The sequence below is a fragment of the Cavia porcellus genome, unplaced genomic scaffold, assembly GCF_034190915.1.
Source record: "Cavia porcellus strain 051 isolate PalLab524CR breed Dunkin Hartley unplaced genomic scaffold, mCavPor4.1 scaffold_16, whole genome shotgun sequence".
NCBI lineage: Eukaryota > Metazoa > Chordata > Mammalia > Rodentia > Caviidae > Cavia > Cavia porcellus.
The window spans coordinates 28816434-28835550 of NW_026947499.1; the positions used below are offsets into that span (position 1 = coordinate 28816434).

A 19117-nucleotide genomic window follows, 5' to 3' on the forward strand; every position below is an offset into this window, starting at 1 on the left:
GGGCCCTGAGGGGCCTCAAATGCCTTTATCTCATGGTCCCAGAGACTGAGGCTTTCCAGCCACGGAGTGACATAATCATTGGGAGATTTGTCAGGAAGAGAGATCAGACAGCAGCAGGCAGCATGCCGAGAGGGGAAGGCGTGGGAACCTTAGGGAAGGCACATCAGTGCAGGGATTGGCATGGGAGCAGTGGCAAAACAGCACTACCGGGTCAGCATCCCCGATGCCAGAGCCTTTCAGGATGCGTGGATATGGGAGGACAGGAGTTAAAGACGGTGCCACGAGAGTAACTGGGAGGGAAGAGAGTGCTAGCATTGCCAAACCAACAGTTGTAAATTGCAGAGGTTAGAGTAAACCAGTGTTCCCTCAGGCCTTTCGGGAGCAGATCCCTGTGATGGGACTGACAGGTGTGGCCACACACAGGAATCTTCATTCCCTGAACTGTGAATGCAGGAGAATACCAGCTGTGCCACTTGTCCCACTTCCTAATAAAAATCCGTGTGGAAAACCTCAACATGGTGTCAAGCAGCGCCCTGTGCATTCATACTTCATCTAGAAGGGTGCCCATCCCAGCAGCTGGCCTTTCTCTGACATGAGAAACACAAATGCGTGAAGCAGGAGGCTGAGTGGCTGGAGCACTGAGCCAGCACCTGTAGGGCTTCCTGATTTCTGGCATGGGACAGCCTGTCCCCTCTGCATCCTGACACTCATGGAGCAGAAGTAGCCAGATACCATACTGACAGCCCCCAGAGCTTGTGCCCAGACTTCAGGGAACATGTGACACTTCTTTGAGATATTTTTGGTTGCCATAACTTGGAGAAGAGCTGGGGTACAGGTCAGGGCTGCTGCTCAGCATCCCACAGTGCCCAGGGGCACCTCCCTGGACCTACCCCTATGTTGGCAGTGCTGAGATAAAGAATCCCACTCTAGGTGAAGACCCATCTCCCTGTTCCTGCACTGTTTAGTGATGTTGAGGCAGTAGTCACGAGGTATCGTTTGCAGTTCTTATTTCCTGTGATGTAGACTCTTCCCTCTGATCCTCTGCCAAACCACTATTCTGCGTAGCTTTTTGTGCCTGATACCCCAAAACAGAGGTGGCAAACCTACAGCATGAGTGCCACAGCAGTCTGTTCATATCATTGAAAACTCGAAAAGGTTCACCATCACTGCAGAAGGACAGCAGCAAGACACTGTCAGGCTCTAGAAGGTAGGTCTGCATTCCTAGGCTCACAGCAATGAATCAGGCCAGCCATACATCCTGTTTATGGATGTGGTCACCACATCTGTCTCACATGATTTTGCCAGATGTTTAAGAGCACCTGCTGCAAATCTGTGTGCATCGCTCTCATTATCCTCCATTTAAATTAAAGGTATCTGTTAAGGAAGAGAACTGAGGCAGCAGTGACCTCAATCGTAAGCTTGTTACTATTGATTATGCATGCCTGGAGATGTTATATGTCAGAAAGAGCCTGGATGGGTAGTGGGTTGAAGAGTTGACAGTTGCCTGGGGTTACTGCATTTGCTCTATCAGGGGGAAGAAAACAGGAATGTTTGCAACTGTTTTGGTAACTGTGGGCTCAGACTCAAAAGCCATGTTTGACAGAACATCCAATCTTTTTGGTATTCAAAAATTAATTTTTGATGTGAGCGTTTTTAATCTCTTGTCTTTAATTGTCTTGTCTTTAAGCTCACTGTGCACTGTGGATTTGATACACTAATGTGGAGTTTGTCTGTATTTCCTCATCCTGTTAGATGGTTTCCCACCCCCTCAGGAGCACATATTCCACTCTCCCACCATCTGTAATGTGGAAGCTGCACTTGACCACTGCACGTAGAACTCTGTTCCCACACTGTTCCCTGATGATGCTGAAATGTTGCTTGTGGTGCCCAGGGAACTTGGCTCTGCACTGAGAGATGGTGACAGGCCTGTTGGTGTCTCCTATTTAAAGCATGCTGCACCAGGGAGCAGCTGCCATCACACAAGATCTGTGAGCACCACGTGCCCCACTCGGAATGGAGATTATTACTATCAGAGGTTTTCTTTAACATTTTCCAAAATAGAAGCCAGATCACTGGCTTTGTTCACAAAGAATAATCAGGACTACATTGGAAACAGATGTGCATCAAGATCTTAACTCGAAAGCCCAAACTTTCTCCACAAGACAGCATAGAGTTGAATAGCTGAAAAGCAGTTTCTGATAATTCCTTATTGAGTAGAACATGGTAGTGCTATATTTATAAATGGAAATTTACAGGGCCTGGCCCCATGTGCTGGCAGTGTTTTTAGCACCACCAAGTTTCTAGTCCGTTTGCAGGCCTCCCTGAGGTCTTGTGAAAGGCTTTAAAGTTAGCCTGCATGTTCTCCTAGCTCAAGGTGTGGCCTTGCCTTCTGGCACCAGAGCAGGTGAAGACAAAAGGCTGTCATCACCCCTTTGTGTTGCTGCAACAGAATGCACTGGGAAATTGATGAGGGAAAGACATTTATTTGGCTCACAGTTCTGGAGTCTGTACTGCCCAAAGAGCATGGCACTGGCATTTGGTAAAGGCTTTTGTGCTGCTTCTTAACAGGATAGAGGATATCCCGGTGGGGCAGAGAGCAAGAGAAAGCCAAGGAAGCCAAACGCACTTTGTAACAAACCACTCCTGCCACAAATAACCCATTCCTCTGATAACTAACCCACCTCTGCAATGGCTAACACACACCTTGATAACTAACCCCATAACTGGCCTCAATCCATTCATGAAGATGGGATCATTGACACCTCATTACCTCTTAAAGGTCCCACCCCTCAATATCACCGTGGCAGTTAAATTTTACCAGGAGTTTTGGAGATGACATTCACATCAGGACAGGATCAAATTTTGGGCGGGGTCCTCTGGCTTTCCACAAAAGAGTCAGGTCAGGACAACTGGCCAGAATTGAAGATCTCCACTGGATCTTTTTTATATCTGAGAAACATTGTTGGTCAGGAACATAAGTATCAAGGAGAGAGACTCATTAATAAGATTTAGTAAACTTATATTCCCTTTCTCTAGAACAGTCAATGTGTTACTATTTCTGTGGATTTCATATAAAAGAAAATGATAAAAGCATGATTTTCTTTAACATTCACAATATCTTATAGATAACAAATAACCTCTTTTGCTTTCTAATGTAGTCCTTGTGCATTTTGCTCCATGGAAACAAAAATGAAAAGAATATTTCCAGTCAAAGTCTATTTTAAAAGACTACCAATGCTTGCTTAGTTCCAATTCTCATTTTGCTTTTCAGATTAATGCCTCTAAGAGATAGAAATCACTTTGTATTTCATTGCATGATGAGGAAAAAAATAAAGTATGAGAGTGCCCTCTGTTGTACAAAGAAAAAATTAAATTATTCTAAGCAATAAATCACCTCCCAAAGGAACAAGTCACTGCCTAACCCTACCAGCCCCAAAGCAGGAAGTGCCAGCAAAAGGACAAGTGACATTTCTGTTCTGTTTTTGAATCCCCTTACTTTGGGTGCTCACTATTCCATTCTATTTGGTGAAGTTAATGTTAAAATACTTCGCATAATACTTGCCTCAGGTTATGTCATAAATATCTTATCAATAGCCTGACAGGATTAGTCCTTCTACAGGCATTTGTTGCTTGCTGTAAGAAAATCACCTGTACCCCTTCTTTAACTTTCAAGTAAATAAAGAGGCTATGTTGTTCTGGTTTGTGTATTTAAAAGTGTCTGTTAATGATAGAATTTTCCTTAAAAGTCAGCTTTTACAGTTTTTAAAACATGACAGAGTAAGAGTAACTTGTTTTATGTAGTTTACCAAGCTAAAGATTCATTTTATAAAGTAAGTTGTCCCTGTTAATTTTACAAGTGTTTAACATAGTATGTGCCTACTGCTTGTCCTCTTGACGACCCACACACGCTTTGGTTTCTCTTGACCTTTTTAATTTCCCTTCCCTTCCTTCTGTGACGTGTGAGGCATGATCCTCATTTTTCAGATAAACACATTAGTACTGGTGGATGTCTCCTGGCTCACAGCCAGCAATCGTCTGGGTCATAACTTTTCTGGTTTTCCTGACTCCGAAGTCCAGGGTCCTGTGTGGACAAAACCTGAGTGGGAGCCCAGGTCCTCGGAGGCCTGGTGGTAGTCATTGTTTATCTCTGTTGCCACTAAAGATCAGTTACCCTTCCCAGCCTCTGGGTTGACTTCTCTTCATCTTGGTCTTGCTTTATTAGTTTGACTGCACTTCTGTGGGTAGTTTCAGGGACCAGTATCCACTTTCCTAAAAGAATTGCATTGAAGTTACTGTTCGCCTAAGCACTGATGACACGTTGTATAAATAACTCGCATTTTCATGATTTTCTGTTGACTGATACTACCCCTAATGATATTTTAATTGGAAAACCACATTCTAGTGCCACAGTTTCACTGACCTGAGGGTGAGGCAGATCAGTGAGATGGAATGTTATTTGTTCAGGCCTTCGTGTGTGTTATGTGGTCACTTAGTTTTTTCTGGAAATGATAAATGATTTTCACATTTCTGTAGTTTCACTTGATACTTTAACTCAAATATTAGTGCATTTGCTAATGTACATGATGCCATATTTTAATAGTGTTCTTTATTTCTACAGTCACAGCCCATTCAGGCAACATAAAACCAAAGATAAGCATGAGATAGACCGAATGACACTCACCGTGGTAAGCAGGTTAAAAACTATGTACTTCTTTGCCTCATGGTGTTTTCATGTTTTATTCCACTATTACTAAAATTACTCTGTTGTAGAAAGTAGGCTAAAAATAATATCTATTATATATAAATGTAAAAAGGATAAAAATTTGCCTTCCTGAAATAAATGAAGATAAAATTACAAGAAGAATTTTAAAAGGAAAATAAAAATGAGCTAGATTCCAGGGTAAAAATCAAAGTTTGCAAACAGAAAGCATAAAAAAGAAATGAAAAGCCAGGGATGTAGCTCAGTGGCAGAAGCACCTGCTTGGCAAGTGAGAGGTCCTGAGTTTGATTCCCGGTACCAAAAAAAAGAAAAGAAAAGAAAAAGAAGAAGAAAAAGAAGTCAAATAAAAGGGACAGTTACTATGATGCAGGCAAGGGAGGAGGCTCCTGAGTCTTCAGATCTGGCTCCAGCCTGTCGACTGGTTTTGAAACCAATTAGTAACCTTTATAAGTTTTTAACGTTTCTTTTTATGTTTATATGGCAGTAACCCACAGTGAATCTGCAGTCTTACAAGAAGTAGTGTCATGTCTGGTTGGTGTGAGAGTTTGTGAGGTCTGTCTCTTCTTTCCCCAGAATGTGGAGCTCCCAGACGCCTTTTCCCCCCAGCTGAGGTCGCTCCTGGAGGGCCTGCTGCAGCGTGAAGTGGGCAAGCGACTGGGTTGCCACGGAGGCGGGTAAGCCTGCTCCTGCCTTGCGTTTCCCTTACGTGGGAAGTGGAGCCATTATTGTTCATATAGCAGAAGGCGCTTCTAGGCCTTCTGATTTTGATCCAAGAGGGGAGAAATCACACAGGGAGTATAGGTATAATTCCCTGTGTTTTACAACTGAGAAGTTGAAGGAGTCAGTAACTTTTTAACTACAAAAATCAAATTTGTAGATGATGGAGATGAATTCTGATATTTTATAGTCCATCTTCAAAAGTTTTAGTCATGCTTATATTTGTGATTGTGGCGTGCTGGTGTTCTGATCAGGTTCCCACATACTTTCTCTCATCATCCATCTAACTACCATCTTACACATGCTTTCCATTCCCCACCACCACACCTCTAAAACCACCCCAACAGAAATACCGGGACAGCTTCTAGAGAAGAGTTTACACCAACTTCTTCCCATTTCTCCTCACGTAAGCTTGCCTTGCCTAGAACCTTTAACAACACGTTACTTATGTGTGCTACATGTTGTATATATGTATTTTTTTGTTATGTGCTGGGGATCGAACTCATAACCTTGGGCATGCCATCCAGGTACTTGTGCCACTGAGCCAAATCCCCAGCCTATATATGTATTCTTTAGAATAGCATGTATGTATGTATGTGTATTATACCTGTATAGTATATGTATGTTTTAGAGATAGCAAAATAATACACTTAAGTATATTTATTTACTTATCAGTAAGAGACTGCCTGTTCTTCCTGTAACAAATGAAGATTTAGCTTACTTGCCACACTCTTTGCAGCCTTCCTTTCCTCACCTCCCAAGAGTTGAAATAGTTTATTTGGTTCTTATGCTTACCTTATAGTTTTAAGTTATATATTTAGCCAGTTGTGCCTTTTCCATCAACAGTGAACAGTGTCCCTGGAAACCCCACTTGATGCTGGGGGAGGAGAGCAATCTTGATATTTTATCATTCATCGTCTGCTTCTCTCATCCATTTTTGTCATGTTATTTTTTATTTTTTCCATGTCAAGTTGACATGGTTTTCTCTCTGTTCTTGAGCAGAGTGAATCAAAAATCAGTCTCTGTGCTTTGCATGCATATCAGTTTGCTTCAGATGAAGAAGTAGTGTGTCCATGTTGTTCGTTCCATAGTTTCTACTTTTGCTTAATCTATCTTAAGGTCTGTGTGTGTGTCAGAGTTGCATGCTTTCACCTTTCCCTTATTTTTCTCTTATGGTGGACTCATTCTCCCAGCTCTGCTGAAAACAGAGCTCTCTCCTCTCTCCTTTCCCCGTCTTCTCCCTTCTCCTCTCTCCCCTCTCTACCCGCCTCACCCTTCTCCCCAGCCGCAGTCGCCATCATTCCTTCTCATGCTCCTCATTTGATTGCCATTTACTTGACCCCATGCTTTCTGGTTTTCAGGGTCCCTCCCTTCTAACTAGGATTTATCCCCAAGTCACTCCTTACAAAGATCTAGAAGAGGACGTGAGGGCGATCTGGCTGCGACACCTGTCACCCCATTGATCGCCAGGGTTGATTCAGCTATCTGGCAGGCTAGGCGGGTGTCCCCTTCCTCCCTCAGTGATCTACATGTGTCCCTCCCGAAGCTGCATGGTTGGCTGAAGGGAAAGACCACCCCGATAGAGGAGGACCATTCTTCGGTCAAGGGTATATAAGTAGCTGCACTCCCCTGCCAGAACCTCCAAACAAGCTCTCAAGAGAGATTATGAGAGACCCTAGTTCCTGAATCTTAGTTACTTGAAATGTCTTCCTGCTGTCTCCAAACATGGCTGCTCTCCACGCCTGATAGAGGATGCAAAATCAGTATTACTTTTACCTCAAAAGTTTGAAGATGGTGCCTTACTGCCCTCCAGCAAGCAGTGCTGGTCACTGAGCTCGGCTAACATATCCCTCGTGACGTCAGGCACTTCGGTTCCAAGACTCCTGTCCTTCAGTGTGAAGAATGCTCTTACTTTACTAACTTGACATTTCATTTCCTCTGTTTCTCTTAGAGCCCCTATTAACCCAATGTTGGGATTTCTTGAATGTTCTCAGATGCTCCTGATCTTGTGTTTTATCTTTTATCTTTCCTTTGGTTCTTTGTTTTGCTTTCTGATTTTTTACAATGTTCATCCTTAACTGATTTTTTTTAATCTTCAGCAAATTTCTTTTCTTAGAAATAGAAGCATTCAGAAATTCTACACCCTCCTAATCATCCCAATAAGGAGGTTTGGCTGTGGGCGTGTATATGTGTGCTGCATGCTCATACATACACCAGGGTCAGAGCCGCCCTTCACTGAGTTCTAGTCCTGTGTCCCCCAGACACACACACAGGCCCTGATGAGTTGGGAAGTCAGTGCATTGACCCTGTCCCCAGGGGAGCAGCTCTGCCACTCTGCCCTTAGTCACACTCCTTCGTCCACACAACCTGACAGCAAGGTGTGTAGGGTACTTGGATACATGGGCTTTCTGGAGCCAGAGTGCTTGTCATGGAGATATGAGAATAAAAAAAAAACAAATACAGGCAGAAAAGAGCCTGGACTGGGCCACATGCCTCAGGGAACCTGTGGAGGATGGAGCTGAGGAACAGCATTGAGCTGTGTGATACAGACTGGCCTGAGAGGAACCTGGTGGGGGTGCAGGGACATGGCCCTTGTCTCAACTTGCAACCTCGGTTCTGCATGCAATATGTCTTAGTTATGACCTAGGAGAAATTTGTTGTTTTAACCTCTAATCGAGTTTGGCATACACCATATTATTAGATTTCTAGTTTGCGCTTAAATACTTGGTGCTTCAGATTCCTATCATTTTCATGTTATTTTCTTCATCAGACTTGTAGTCATTTGCCATAAATTTCTTTAATTTGTGGATCTCCAGTTTAATTCTTACATAAATTACATTCTAACAGCCACATAATTATCATATATATACATATATGTAATTATCATACATAGGCATATTCTGCCCACCTTCAAGGTTTTTACATATAACATGTGTCTCCATGTGATATGTGAAACAGACATATGTATATGTCATACCTGTGAAAACTTCTACATTAGCACAAACTGGAAGAAGCGTCCCACATAAAGGATCATGTTCCAGGTGCAGCCTGCAATATTTCTAAACATTTCAAGACTTCCTGTGCTGCTCAGAAAGAAGCCTTCTTTATTTGCTTCCTTAAAGAGCTGGAAATAATCCCTGTGTTCTTAACAGGAGACCTTTTTTGCAAAGTCTCTGTTGTATTTCCAAATGCACACTCACCACTTTGAGGACTCTCTTTCTTCATCAGCGCACAGGAAGTGAAAGAGCACAGCTTCTTCAAGGGCATCGACTGGCAGCACGTCTACCTACAAAAGGTACCCCTTAGCCTCCCCCTTCTCCTCTCTGTCTCTCTCTCCATACTGCTGGCTTCCTGATTCCCCAGGGTTCCCACTCAGCTTCCCGTTTGCACAGAGTTCTGCAACCTAAGTGGCCAACTCCTAAGGGGCAGCTTTCGTCCTCCTCACTTCCTTGTATCTGCAGATTCCAAATCCACAGATTCAGCCCCATGGTGGAGCACATGCAGGAAGAAAACTGTATCTGTACCCAAGATGTGCAGACTTTTTCTTGTCATTATTCCTCCCACACAATATAGCATAACAGCTATTTACACAGCATTTTCAGTGTACTAAGCATAAGTAATCTAGAGATGATTTAAGTATATGGGAGGATTGCATAGGTCGTATGCAACTACTGTGCCATTGTAGATGAGAGGTTTGAACATGTGTGAATCTTGGTGTCCAGCTTGTCCTGAAGCCCATTCCCTACAATTACTGAGGGACAACTACAAAACTTCCAAAAATATCTTTTCTATAAATTTACCAAAAGTCCATGTAATCGAAACTTTGCTCATATTCTTAAATTCTTTGCTCAATATATAACCATATTTTTACACAGAGCTATGTAAAAAATATTCTGGACACTTCTAAGTTTATGTATATTTGCAAGCCCAGCACCACATAATTTTAAGAATTAGTATGTTTTTATATCCGCATAATTCCCTTTCCTTATTTCTTATTTTTGTATGTGTTTTGTGCTACACATGGAACCCAGGGCTTCGTGCATGCTACGTGCTCTACTCTTGAGCCATACCCCAGCCGCTTTCCTTATTGAAGCATTAATCTCATTAATACAGGAAACACCTCAAATTAAATTTTTTGAAAATATTGATTATCTTCCTGGACTCCTTTCTACCTGAATTCAGCCCTGCAGAGTGAGGACTTTCCCTAGTGAGGGGCACATGAGCTCCAAGTCCTGCTGGATTAGAATTTGTGCATGGCCGCACGTTCAGTGGCACTGCCAGATGACTCTGTGGTGGAGCTCTGTGTGGCCACAGCAGGTCCAAAGCATGTTGCAGCCATTGTCTGGAACCAGGCACTTCCTCAAAACTGAGGTGGGGGTGTGCAGTCTGGAAGTTCATCTTATTTAAAAATGATTTCGGATTTGGACTGAGTCTTTTTCCTTCAGTTTGCCTGCATCAGCAGTCTTCCCGGGGATTCCTCATTACCAGGGCTCATGTGTGACCGTGCAGTGTGGCTGTGGGCACTGAGTGGGGCACTGCTCAGCCAAGCAGATTGCGTAATGGGGAGCGGGGCATAAGGGCCCCTTGTAACTGTGCCCTGCTTCTCTGGCTCTTCCAGTACCCACCCCCCCTGATTCCTCCCCGGGGAGAAGTCAATGCTGCGGATGCTTTTGACATTGGCTCATTTGATGAAGAAGATACTAAAGGCATTAAGGTACATATTGGACAGTTTTTGTTTCATTTTCTTTTTTATTTTATGTGTGAAGTTTTGGTTGGGAATTGGTTAACTTAGTGATTATCTTAGAATTGGGCTCTTTGTAAAATGTAGCTTACAAATGAATATCCCTATTTGAGACTCTGTAATTTAAAGTCCTAAATTAGAATCCTGCCTGGGCAACTCAGGGAGACCTTGCCTTAAAATGAAAAATAAAAAGAACGGGGATGTAGTTCAGTGGGAAGGTCCTGGGTTCAATTCTTGGTGCTAGGGGAAAAAAGAGAAAAAAGATCTAAATTAGCTGGAAACCGTGCAAGGTGTCATTGTACTAATAATTTTATTTTCAGTGAATTACAAAATGGTCCAATTTTTATTGATTTGGAATGTTGTGATTGAAAGAAAACTTGAAGATATATAGAGCATGGAAAAACAACTCTGATCTCAAATATATTACACCTAGTGCAAAAGAGCCAGTTATTTGATCCTTATAGGTACTTGGATCTCCTTGTGTCAGGATGAAAAATGCAGTCGGTATGAATCATTTTGCATTTGTCAATCAAACGTGAAATAATCACCGTTTTTTACATCATCCTCTGCATTTTTCAAACTTCTGTTCACATCATTATTTTTCCAAGTAGAGACAAGACATAATTACATGTGGTGAGTCATGAGAGAAAAATCACTGTCTTTAAAATGGTAAGACAAAGTGTATCACTACATGTCACACTGTCATCTGTCCCAGCCCTGACAGCTTCTTCTGGTGTCCCCACCAGCTTGAACCCCCATCTCTTCTCAGCTGCCTGCTATTATCCTCTTCTGCAGATCCCTGCATTTGTCCCACAAAGAACCTCCTCCCACCAAAGACTGCCATGTTGTGGTAACACTCACCTGTCAGGGGTAAAGAAAAGGAGGGCTGTAAAAGGCAAGGGCCCAGCAAAAGTTGTTGCTAGAAACGTCCAGGACACCACGTAGGCAGTTAGGGGAGAAGTGGCACAGAAATGCCAGGTGCTTGGGTGGGTGGCTGGGGAAAGGGACAGCAGCTGGGTAGGGCTGGTGGTGGCATCACGAAAGGAGGGCTGAGCCAGAAAGACCAGTGGAATAATCTCAGGAGCAGCATCCAGGACATGGGGCTGGGTCCGGGCAAAGTGGGGAGAGCTGAGGGAATAGGGCAGGGGTAGGGAGCTGCTGAGCAGCTCAGAGATACGTGTCATCTGGGACACAGCTGTCCCAGGGACAGCAGTGCCCAGACCTGGCATCACTGGTCATCGCAGCGTCAGTGGTCAGCAGCTGTCAGGAGTGCAAGGCCTGCAGTGCAGTGGGCTGTGGGGAGCAAGCCACTGCCAGCCGTTTAAGGGGTTGCTGCTGTTGTGACAGAACCTTGTCATCATATGTGCTGCTCCCCATCCAGGGGACCAGAAATAAAACTATTATGTGGGATCTCACCTCAGACCTGCCATTTGGCAGCAGGAACCTTTTGGGAGCCTAGGTTTTCCCACCTGTAAAGTGGGTGGTATTGTTGTCAAGCTCGCTGTCAGCATAAATGAGATGACCTAAGCACAGAGTCGGCGCTTGACAAACTGTCTACTACCCCTGTAGTTTGGGGGACAAGGACAGGTGGAGGTGGAAGTCAGAAGTAGCGGGGACACAGCTTTGACTGTGGAGGCCTGTGTTTGTTTATTGTGGAACTTAGGGGTGTTGTGCCACTGAGCTACATCCCTAGGGCGCTTTTCATTTTTTGACATAGGGTCTCACTGTGTTGCCCAGCTGGGGCCAAACTTACTATCCTGCCTCAGCCTCCTGAGAAGTTGACATTATAAGCATGAGCACCACATCCATCCAAGCTACATCTTACAAAACAATCTGTTCATTAACTTTGTTAGGCAACCCAAAGAATATGAAGGTAAATGTGGCTTGGGCCACACCCTTTCCTGATGTGCACCTGTGCATCTGCACCTGTGTGCCCAGCACAGGCACCTGCAGGCTTGATGTCTTCACCTCCCAGCACACACTCACTCCCACTCACACACTGGTCCCGATCACAGACCACAGCTCCAGAGGATCTCTGCTCTGGGCCTGCTTTGGAAAGGGGCAAAGTTCTGCCTGTCCAGTAGACCACAAGATGGGACCTTGTTATGCCAGACGGTCAGACTGGAGAGGGAACGGCCCTGGAGGGGTCAACAGGACAGTGGCTTCTTGTGCTCCCTGATTTGCTGAGGCACCAGGCAGGCACCACCTCCTGTGCTGTCTTTTCCTTCTGAATACCTCCCTTCAGCACCTGTGCCCCTCTGGCTGCTCTCCCAGACAGAAGACAGCGTGTGAAGGAGGACATCAAGTCTCTCAAGAGGCTGTGCTTCCAACAGGATGTATTTCTGTCAGCCTTCTGCCATCCTTCTGATGGCTAAAACAACTTTTTTTCCACTCATTTTCAAAGTGCAGTCTCACTAAAAGGGCAGAATGAAGACTCTTTGAAGAAGCTGAGTAATCATTGAAAAGAAAAATGCTATCATTAAATGTAATTTGTATTACGGCAATTTTTGGAAGCTACGTTGCCTAAATGCCATGTGTTTTCTGCCTTCTATTTATACACATGATTGTGGTGTTTATTTGGAAGATTCAGGGGACATTAAATTCAGCCTGGTTTACTTTGTGTTTTTCTAACTTTATAGATTAACTGGAGGTAGGTTGGAAAGCCCTCATATGATAAGCATATTGTAATAAGTACATAGTTGTTCCTAACACTATCACTATACAGACCTGTTTTCCTGTATTTATAAATAATATTTCCTGATGATAATTAAAATTTTATTTAGTTACCAGAATCTTTTACTACTTCAGTAAAACAATGTGTATGTTAGTTTTCACTGACAAAAATACTGTGAAGATGGAACAGAAGATGAGGCCCAGTCTACCTGACCCACATCGAGCAAGGTGCCAGTGACTTGTGACCCTAAATTCCAGTGGCCTGGGTCCTGGTCAGTGGAGATTGTCACTACTGAAAGCTCTCAGTGATTATGGGCTGTCTGCTAGCTGTCCTCCTGTGTATGGTTGTGATGGTTACCATGGGTGTAGTGCTGCTGACCTGTTGTCTTTGAAAATATGCTAAATCACAAATATTTTGATTTCCTAATAAGCTGCTTGATTGCGACCAAGAGCTCTACAGGAACTTCCCATTAGTCATCTCTGAGCGCTGGCAGCAGGAAGTGACGGAGACAGTGTATGAAGCAGTAAACACAGACACTGATAAAATTGAAGCCAGGAAGAGAGCAAAAAATAAGCAACTTGGCCATGAGGAAGGTAAAAAGAGCTAATGGGTCCTGATACCTTTTAAATGCAGTGAATTTTCACAATTTCTTATGAAGCTAAAAAGAAAATCACTTTGGTCATAAAGTATTTTCCAGCAGAGAAAAAAATGCTGATCATTATTTTAGTTATGTGTGGATTAGGAGAGTTCAGTTAATATTTCAAAGTCTTTAGTCAACATGTAAACAAAACTGTATTGAGCCAGCCAGGCTCCTTTCCTGAGTCACCATCAGAGAGTCCTGGGAGCTAGGTAGGAAGCTCGTTCCTTGTGGATGCAGTGAGGCAAAGTTGGGAACAGGGCTCACCTCGCTGCTGTGTGCCCTGTGCCGCCACTCAGGGCACAGGATGGATGTTCTGCTGTCACCGTCTTGAGTGACTCAGAGTGCAAGCAAGTGCAAGTTTTTGAAGATGGATTTGCACATTCACTTTGCACTGTGCCCCTGACATGGATAGGATCCTGGGGAGGAACTTGGCATGATCTGTCACTTTTCAGGAGGGAGACGTTTGAGTACATTTATGTTACAAAATGTGTTAAGGAGTAGCCGAAGAGAATTTCCAAATGGAAAACAACATCAAGTATCAAAAATCACTCATTCTTGAGTCACTAAATATTGTTACTCTTGGTTTGTGTAAGATTTATTTATTTTCATAAGATGTTTAAATTTACTATAGCTGATGATCAAGGTAAGGTGTCATCTCATTTTCCCTCTCAGCTAAGACTCTACAAAGGTGAGATAACATATGCATAAGAAGGACCAAAGACACTTGCATTCCATTTGGAGGTTACACTGGTGGAGCCTCTTGGTGTCGGAGCCTCTGGTCCTTCTTGACACTTTCCCAGGGGCATTTATCACCTGCCTCGAACAGCGGCTTCAGTTCTGGGAGAGTTACTCCTTGTGTGGTTGCTGCCAGAGTATAACAAGGGAGCACTGCACCCCTTTAACTGCACCCCATCCCAGTTCTAAGCCTTTATGTGCAAGCTCAGAGTACTTGTCCCTTGGGGTCTCCCTGGTATACGCTTGCCGTGACAAATGTCCCAGAAAACTTGTACTGGCAGTCATTTGCCATGATGGTCCTAGGATCCTGACAAATTAAATCTGGGAAAAATATGGATCCTAATGACTGCTAAAATGTATTCTTTAATTAGAGCTGTAATTAGATAGAACAAATGAGTGAACTGACGTTCATGTATTACTAAATAATATAGTAACTACTTTATATATATAACTAGACCTTGGTTGATGATTTCAGAAATTTTTCTACAGAAAAATCTAGTGTAGGCTTAGATCTCTGGGGGGAGGGAGAGAAGATACTTATATTTTAAATACTTTGGAAAGATAAGCATGATTCCAGATTGAAAATGGCAGTGCCTCATGGCATACCTGGTTCCCATGACCCGCCCTGCCCCGCTTTTTCCCGAGTACTCTACCCTCCTGTGACCTAGCATGGCTTTGCCTCTTTGCTTATTGTCTGAAGCTCACACTAGACTGTGAGCTCCATGAGGCCAGGATTCTGTCTTTTTTGTACATTGCTGAATCCAGAATATGCCCAGCACTTGGGCTTTTACAGACTACAGACTACATGTTGAATGAATGATGAATGAGTATGTCAGTGACCAACTGATTTTAATACAATCATAAAGCTTTCTGTGAAGGCTAAAGATTCATCTTTTTTTTAAGAGATAGTATCTCAAACAGGTAGCAGGATTCAACTTGAGCGTGACTTGTCTCTGTACACAGCTGTGTGTCTGAGGAACAAGCCTGCTCTATGGCTGAGGAATGAGCCATGTTTGACCTTGTATCCCCTGGGCTGACTGAGACCAGAAAGTCCCCACTGTAGTAGTATTTATGGCTTGAAAGAGTAAAGGGCCGATCTCTGTGCTCAGAAAGGGCAAAGGTACTTGGAGGGAGCTCAGATTTACTCTCTGTTCTTCATTATTTATGTACAGTAAAAATAAGTTAATTAAAATAAAATTTAAAAGGTTTGGAATGACATTGGACCTCTCCAAGGAATAAATGAGCATGGGAAATTCGTTGGAATCCTGAGGATCAGCCGTGTAACACGTTAGTGGAGAAGGAGTTGGAAACCTGAGTTCCGACGCTCAGTTCCGACACGTCTAAGAGTGGAAACGGTGGTTTCTGTAGCGTTACAGAGGGGTGGCCTTCCCGAAAGCCTGCCGTCCTGTGGACTGAGAAGGTCCGGCCGCGGTAACTCTCGCTCTCTCCGCCCTCAGATTACGCCCTGGGCAAGGACTGCATCATGCACGGGCACATGCTGAAGCTGGGCAACCCCTTCCTCACGCAGTGGCAGCGCCGCTACTTCTACCTCTTCCCGAACAGGCTTGAGTGGAGAGGAGAGGGCGAATCACGGGTGAGTCCTGGGCGCGCCCAGCGCAGCCCCCGGCAGGCTGGGCACGAGGTGACCTCCTGTGCCCGCGCGTTCTCCAGAGCACCCCTTAAGCCCTGTGTCTCACTGTGTATCACAAGATCGTAGCAGCCGTACTTTCACCGGAAGACATCAGGCCGTGTAGTCTCTGGAAACGGCAAGTGTCTTTGAGAGGAAACCCAGTCCAGGGCCCGAGCCCTCAGGTGGGCTGAGAGTTGGCAGGTCAAGCAGCGGACAGCTGAAAAGGGGGCCAGACGGGCTCCCATCCACACTTAATGCCCCCAGACGTGGAGCCCTCTCCACTGCCTCTCTGAGCCTGTTTCCTCTTGTGGGAAACCAGAGAGACAGAAATCAGGAGGGCTACTCTAATTTTTATATGTTTATCTGAGGCCAGGCACTGTAAAACACACACACACCAAAAAAATCCCACAAACTTACGTCTATTTAGTGCACTACAAAGGTCATAGCTGGACAGATGTGAGTGTGAAGGGATGGGGACCCAGTCTGCCGTGCACTCGGTCTCTCATGTCAGTCAGATGAAGTGTCACTCGTGATACTTGACAGGGAGGTGAGGTCACCAAACCATACCTCCCCCTCACCTGGTTGGAATTGTGTGGATGGGTTCCATAGGAGGACACAGCACCCTCTAGGGCCACTTCCAGAGCGCACGCTGATGAACAAGAGGGGAAATTTTCTAATTCTGGCTGTATCTACTGACAACTCAGGTGGTGTTACTAAGTGGCTACCGTGTTTGGAGCCTGGGCTGGTTCCCATGCAAGGAGCCAACCCTCAGGGAGGGCAGTTTGTCTACGCTGGGGAGGACAGTGGTCTCCAGTGTCAGGCACAGAGTTTGTGTACTAGGTGGTGGGAATACTGCCTATTATTTCTCTTGGAAGTCAAAAGTGATGAATGGATAAAGAAATGTGGTTTTTGTATATAATGGAGTACTACTCTGCCATAAAGAAAGCTAAGCTTGGGATATTTCTGGCTAAATAGATGCACCTTAGGACCATACTCTTAACTGAAATAAATCACACCATGTTTAAATACCACATTATTTCTCTGATGTGAGAAACAGAAAGTGTAAATAAGGACCAAAATGTACAATAGATACTGGGAAATGAGAAAGGGATCAAGGAGAGGGGAAGGGGAAAGGAAGGAAAAGATAAGAAAAAAAGAATAGAGGGAAAAATTTGGAAACAATGGTTTTGTAAATAAGGAGAAGGGTTGAGAGAGGGGAGACCGTAACCCACAGTACAAATTTCCCTGATTGTTAACATATATCTTAAAGATACCAAAAATAGATAAACACAAAAGTAGGGAAGTGCGAGGCCCAGATCCTGTGCTTTGGACTTGGTATTGTTTTCTAATCCCTGCAGGAGAAGTTGCCATTTTGGTGCAAATGATTGTGACTGTGTGTACCGCATTCCTTTAAAAAGCAACACGATCTTCTCAATATTACTTGAGCCATAAATGTCATTTTTAAAACATTAATGCCCAGACCCAGATAGGTCTGGGTCTGAGTTGCAATTACTAAGACTGTTTTTCAGGACTCCTGAGTTCTAACTCAAGTGCTAGTATATATTGCGGTAACTCCTCCAAGTTCAGTCTGTACCTGGTAATGAGTGGACCTGGGTGTATTACTCACTTACTGCGTTGTCTAAATTGTCCCACTTTTCAGGATAATTGGCAACTTAAAAAAAACTTTAATATCATGTTAGATACAGAAACTTTCCTTGGTTTTTAAAAGATCCGTCATTTAGTACATAGGTTTATTTGTTAAGTATAAACAAGTAAAAAAGAAAGCTTGAGAGTTTATGATGGTATTGTTTTTCATTTAGGATTCCTGGAGTATTTATCCAAAAAAACATAAAATGGTAAGGAACTCATGACATTATAGCATTTACTTCATGTAATAACACTGACAATCTTTGAAGTATGTCACCTGTATTTCGAGCATCATTTTGATATTATTAAAATATTCTTAGCTTACACAAAAGCATCACCAAGCATTTTCTGAGTTGCTAGGTTACAGCTGAGCCACACCCTGGGTTTGAGGGACTCGTCTGCAGCACGCACTGCCCCCTGCTGACCATATGAAGAACAGCTAGTGAGGGGGGACAAGGAGCTCCTACAAGTCCTAAAATCGCGCAGAACCAGTTTGTGAGGAGGGAACACTTTGCTCTTTTGCCCTCTAGTAGAAACATTGCTTTCTTTGTAGTTTTTTCTGGAATGTTATAATTTGAACTTTTCTACATGTTCCTTATAGCTTTTTTTTCCTCACTTGTAAAATATCAAAGAAAAAATGCCATTTTTAAATTTGTTCTGAGTTCTTGCTGTCATTACTTATATATAACTTAAGAAATCATGAAATCAACTTTAAATCACTTATAATTTTTACTTTTATGGTTAGCAAAATTTACTGACCATGGAACAGATTCTCTCTGTGGAAGAAACTCAGATTAAAGACAAAAAGTGCATCTTGTTTAGAATAAAAGGAGGGAAGCAGTTTATCTTGCAATGTGAGGTGAGTTTTTATTTTTATTTATTTGCTCTTTAGGTGAAAGTTATTTAGTTACATAAATATTCAGTGAGGCTGACAGTTTGGTAACAGCGTTTTCTTACTGTATCATTTATCATTTATAAATTCAGCAAGAAATCCCTGAGGTATAAGATTTTCAGCAAATTAATAGTTACGTTTTAAAGAAGCAATTGTTAAAAAACGGAAGGGAAAAGTATGTGAAATAACTAAGTTAGCTTACCATGAAGCTGTCAGTGTGACTTCTCGAAGGAAAATTACTTTATTTTCCTGAAAATCATGTTCGATAAGCTTGACCTTGGTCCTTGCTTTTGCCTGCACACACCCTGTCCTGGGGATGGAGCCCGGGAGCGCCCTGCCGCGGCCTCCCTTTATTTTTGAGACAGGTTCTCACTAATTTGTCCAGGCTGGGCTCGAACTTGTGACATTTTGCACGTTGTAGCCCCACTTGACACCTCTTTAATAATAACTTCATTACTATCTCACACATGCGGAGGTGCTTTTTACTTGGGTCAAAACTCTCCCAATATGTTATGTTATACAGTGTTTGCTTTAAAAATAAAAATTAATCTGTAATGAAATCCAAGGCAGAGATTCTCATCTGGAGGTTGTAGGGGGCTTGGGGGGCAGGGTCCAGCTGGAGGGTCCCTCCACTCTAGTCACCCCGCTTTGTTAGTCGTGACTGGATCTGTTGGCAAATGGATCAACATGTCGCAACTCTCATGTTTGTGTTTCCCTCCAG

At 43.5% G+C, this 19117-nt stretch overlaps 1 protein-coding gene across 2 annotated transcripts in view; it reads left to right on the plus strand.

Moving 5' to 3' along the window:
* Grk3 (G protein-coupled receptor kinase 3) overlaps positions 1–19117 on the plus strand; it is a 146467-nt gene that overhangs the window by 119674 nt on the left and 7676 nt on the right. Inside the window, exons 14-21 of one of the 2 annotated variants that reach the window (XM_063226036.1) lie at positions 4619–4685; positions 5294–5394; positions 8666–8732; positions 10056–10151; positions 13283–13445; positions 15685–15821; positions 17678–17713; positions 18250–18363. In XM_063226036.1, coding sequence (XP_063082106.1) covers positions 4619–4685; positions 5294–5394; positions 8666–8732; positions 10056–10151; positions 13283–13445; positions 15685–15821; positions 17678–17713; positions 18250–18363 — 781 coding nt within the window. The remainder of the gene's footprint in view (positions 1–4618; positions 4686–5293; positions 5395–8665; positions 8733–10055; positions 10152–13282; positions 13446–15684; positions 15822–17677; positions 17714–18249; positions 18364–19117) is intronic. The other variant, XM_063226037.1, reaches the window with a different exon arrangement.